The 4,838-nt window shown below is 35.7% G+C and overlaps 1 protein-coding gene across 1 annotated transcript; it reads right to left on the reverse strand.

The window, feature by feature from the left end:
- Positions 1 to 643: 643 nt before the first annotated feature.
- Positions 644 to 1,674, reverse strand: LOC113350387 (germin-like protein subfamily 1 member 17). Its single transcript, XM_026594513.1, has 2 exons — positions 1,454 to 1,674; positions 644 to 1,333 (listed from the first exon to the last, which is right to left on the reverse strand). Exons 1-2 carry the CDS (start codon positions 1,590 to 1,592, stop codon positions 777 to 779), a joined length of 696 nt encoding a protein of 231 aa, XP_026450298.1. The 5' UTR covers positions 1,593 to 1,674; the 3' UTR covers positions 644 to 776.
- Between the last annotated feature and the right edge of the window lie 3,164 nt (positions 1,675 to 4,838).

A 4,838-nucleotide genomic window follows, 5' to 3' on the forward strand; every position in this document is an offset into this window, starting at 1 on the left:
GACGGACCATCGATCAAAATTTGATCAAAGAGTAAAACCCAGACCAAATTTGGTCGGCGATCAAGACCAAACCCAAATATAGTCGGACGTTTATATAATGTCTGCCTACCCGACGGGCGTTGGTATAATGTCCGTTTGTAGCCGCGCGTTCGTAAAGTTAACGCCTGGTTCAGGGCGTTGGTATAATGTCCGCCTGGATGGGGCGTTGGTATAATGTCCGCCTGTACGTAAAGTTAACGCCAGGCACCCAGGCGTACATAATGTTAACGCCTCTCTTGGAGCGTTGATATAGTCATGATCTTTACTCATTTCATTTGAAAACTTTGCTTGGGGCGTTAACTTTATCAACGCCCCATTTTTATTTTTATTTTATTTTATTTTTGAATATGTCGGGCGGAATCTTTACAAACGCCCCATGTCAGGCGTTATCTTTATCAACGCCTGATTCCAGGCGTAAGCTTTATCAACGCGCGATCAAATATACTCTTTTCCCACTACGCCACATGATGGACTAAACCCAAATTCGGTCTTTTTTTTTAGTCTTTGGTCTTTGGTTATACTCGCACCACTGTGGACGCTCTGACAGATTACATTTCATGGGTAATTCATGAAACTCAACTAGGAAACTTAAAGCTTGGAAGAGTCACGAAAAATGCCTCCATAGTTTATTTATTATATTTATTTTAATATTTATTTATTCTGAAAAACAGCATCTATGGATGCAAAGTAGTACATAGTGTCAATCAGGATCATATTATTATTATCATAAAGGCTTTCTAATTGCTGGGCATCCAAAATCGAGACTGGAGAAAATCAACCAACTTATTGTCAATTTGAAATGCCTTGGCAAGGACATTGTCGTCAATGGGGGGTGTTGATCCGAAAACTGCATTACCGATTGTGATGGTACCGGGGTTTTGGCTGCTAAGAGCAGCAATAGCCACTGCATCTGTCTTTCCCATATTAAACTGAAAGTGAATGAGGCCAACAGGGAATACGAAAACATCACCCTTGTTAAGGACCTTAGTAAAGAGCTTGTTCACATTGCCCATGTTCGACGTGACGAATCCAACGTATAGTGTGCCTTCCATGACTACTAAGATCTCTGTGGCTCTAGGGTGAGTGTGTGGTGCGTTTAGACCATTCGGTGCAAAGTCTATACGAGCCATAGAAATGCCGAGAGTGTTAAGTCCAGGGATTTGGGCTACATTAGCTGCTGTTACATTCGATCCCAAAGGATTATCTGTAATCCCTGCAACGTTTAATCCCGGGAGGAAGAAATCGTCTGCTGTAACAAGTTTGGGATCTTTGCAGAATAAACCATTCACAAACACTGCATTGTTCAATCAAAAACAAAACACGGTAACAAAATTAGATACAAATAATTGTTCATATTTAAATAATTCAAGAATATTGAAAATTAGTAATGAAGCATAGAACTGTACGTCTGTACCTCCATTATTGGTGTTACCAATGGCAACACAGAAATCTTGCAGAGGACTAGGATCAGAACCTAAGGCTGGAAAACAAAACAAAGCCAAGAAAACAAGAACTTGGCCAAGAAAGAGGAGGTAACTAGTGTTGCTTCTCATTTTGTTTGAAGAAAGAGTAACCAAAACTTGATTAAGTTGCAGCTTAATTTTTTGGTGTGTCTAACTTGATTTGTAAATTCTGTGAAGGTAAAAATCTCTATTTATAGAGAAAGGTCATTGAAATAGCAATCAATATCTGGTGTGAAAGAATCATCAAAACCCAAGCTAGAGTCAAGACTATAAGAACATGTGTTTTACTTTTGAATTGTTTTAACAACTACAACATATAGTATGAGATTAGTTAGTTAAGCCCAAGAGAAGTGACATATAGTTATAGACTTGGTCTCGATCCTAATATCTGCATTTTCAAACAATGACTTAACTTAGTAAATCTGCTCCAAAATTAAAATTTAGACTCTAATGAATGCTTAATCGTCACAGGAACTACACGTAGAATGTGTACATCGAACAAATCCAGTGGAACCAGAGACGATACTATAAAATTCTAATGACGGTACGTCTGTTTGGAAAAATCTTAAGGTCGGATTTATGGAACTGGGGAATTCGCCATTTGTCTCTAACTACTTCCATCACTGTTCTAGCGGAAGGTGTATATTTGAGTGTTCTAGGACAACGTACAATCGAAACAAAAGTTGGACCGATGGTTTTCCTATTTGGTTGTCATATTTCAATCCGCATCCGAAACTAGTATAAAATGCATATAAATTATAATCCTTTTTTTCCCAATAGTTCTAGATAAATCGTGGAAGATTCAGTGAGTAATTTGTGGTGACTCGATTACTTTCTAAGTCGTAATGTCTTAGAAAATTCCACAGAATTCAATGCTGTCATAAATATTTTCAATGAAAGACAACAGTAAAAGTTGTCCGCAGCGTAACTCTTTCTTTTTCCCAACAGTTGAGAGTTGGTTTACAATTGACATAGTCACTCAATCCTACTTTGAGACGAGCTAAAAGTTAAAACCATGAGATCTTGATTAGTGTTTGACTGAATCAAAACTTGACTGAAGCTTTCACCATGCTTGACTGAATTTTTCTCCCCAAATTGAAAATAAAATCAATGCAAGACCAGGTAATTAACATCGCCTATCTTAGTTTACTAAAAATTAATTATTTTTATACCCACTACTATAACTCTTCCAATGAGATTACGTTGTTTTATTGTTATGCTTATCCTACTTACTCTAGAAAGTGATAATGGTGGTATGTCAAATACATATAAACAATGACCAACATATCAACAACATATGTATTTCTAGAATATGCAATGTAAGTAGTCAATCCACTTGCTTTCGTTTTGTCATATGTTATCTTTGTTCAATATATCTTTATTACAAGTGCATTACTCATTAATTAGTTTTTTTTTTTTCATTTTCAGATACTTGTTTTCTTTTGCATATACTAACTATGAAACAAACAACTATGGTCTAGCAAATCATTACCTAATCCAACTTAATTTCTTTTTATTTTATTTAAATGGGCAATAACCGGTATTTCCCACTTAAAATGCACTAGAAATATTAACATTCGTCTATAAAAAACACTCATTATGAATTTTGATCCATTTAACCAAGATGATATATACAAGAATGAAGAAAATAAATGGTTCATGTTCGTTGTTGTCGTATTTTTTCCTCTTCTTATCTTCGACGAATGGACGATAACTAATTTTCTTCACCAGCATGTAATAATACCACCGGATTTCAAACTTGATCAAATGGAAGCGTCTGCTTTCCGTTACTTCTGTTTCTTCTATTGCCTAGTTATGCATCACTGCTACAGAAGCTATCAAATTAATTACTTGAGGGTTACCATTCTAGTAGATCAAGTGGTTGATATTGGTTTGTTTTATATGAATTGGTACCAGCCAATTTAGTACCCTGTACTCCTATAGCAGTGTGGAGTCATCTTATAGGTCTTTAATCTCCCTACTCAAAGTCCAAAGGGCGTGGAGAAAATAGAGTGTTACAATCAGAAGCTGGAACCTTTCTAGGATTGCATTGGACTTTTAGTGGGTAAAGAGATTGCGTTGGTCCCATTGTATGTATGAGCTACCTGAGCTTTAATGGGAACAGAGAAACTTTGCTGGGAAATTAAAACTAACGTTATAGTTTCTTTAGAAAGCAGTTTAAAAGTTGTTGACATAGTAACTCTATCCTACTTTGAAACTATAGCTAAAACCAGTATCAATGCACGACTAAATATGTTAATTTCTGTGACTAAAACCGTTAACCACTGCTACAATGACACCAATGAGATTACTCATCTTACTTGCTCAATTCTCTTGAAAGTAACTTCGGTGGTCTCTACAATATTTATAAATAACCAACAACATATGTATTTCTAGATTATGCACATTAGTAAGTAGTCGATCCACTTACTTTCGTTTTGTCGTATGTTATCTTTGTTCAATATATCTTTATTACAAGAGCCTGTACTTATAAATTTTTCTTTCTACTGCATGCTAACTATATGAAACGAACACCTATGGTCCATGAAATCATTACCTAATCCAACTTGATTATCTCTACGAGTTAGTGCTTGTTTTCTTTGCATACTAACCATGACACAGCTATATATGGTCGAGTAAAACACACCTAATCCAACTTAATTTTATAATTGAATTCTAATGGTAATGAATAATTATTTCCCACTTAGAATATAATGTTATTCGTATCGTGTCTGAGAAACATTTGTTCTGCTGTGTGAACATGGCTTACAGGGGTGGCTCACCATTTTCCGGGACATTCCGGCAAACACCAGATCTACTTCTCTGCTAAGTATTAACCGCCTAAACTGGATAAGCATTAACAACTTAATAGTTAAGTAAGTCTCACATTGTAAACACATGCATTGTTTGTTTAAATACGGACTTAATACTCTTGGCTATATGTATATAGCTGAGTGGCCTCCCCACTTTCTGATGTATGAAAACTAGAGAAAGAACAGAAACTTAATACTAAAAGGGAGTCCAGCTCCCATATTCTCACATCTTTCATTTCTATCTTTCCATATGTTTTGTTCTCGTAGTATATAATTTGAGTTCCAATTATGAATTGAGAATATCACAACACGTTATCAGCACGAAATCATTCTCGGACAGATGCTTAGATACATATGGAACGATGTGCTATCCGCTCAAATCTACAAACGAAGAGAACTGAGAGATGATAGCATAAAGAAGACAGACAAACACTTCTTCTCTCTATTTAATTTATTTTCTTCATTATTGATATATAGCCTTGTCTGATTTTGTACTCACTTGATTGTTATTGCGGTGAGTGTA

Source organism: Papaver somniferum, chromosome 2 (assembly GCF_003573695.1).
Source record: "Papaver somniferum cultivar HN1 chromosome 2, ASM357369v1, whole genome shotgun sequence".
NCBI lineage: Eukaryota > Viridiplantae > Streptophyta > Magnoliopsida > Ranunculales > Papaveraceae > Papaver > Papaver somniferum.

Coding starts and splice junctions, on each gene's coding strand:
- LOC113350387 (XM_026594513.1), bottom strand. CDS start 1,592: ATGAGAAGCAACACTAGTTACCTCCTCTTTCTTGGCCAAGTTCTTGTT. Junction 1,334..1,453: donor TGGTAACACCAATAATGGAG/GTACAGACGTAC, acceptor TGAACAATGCAG/TGTTTGTGAATGGTTTATTC.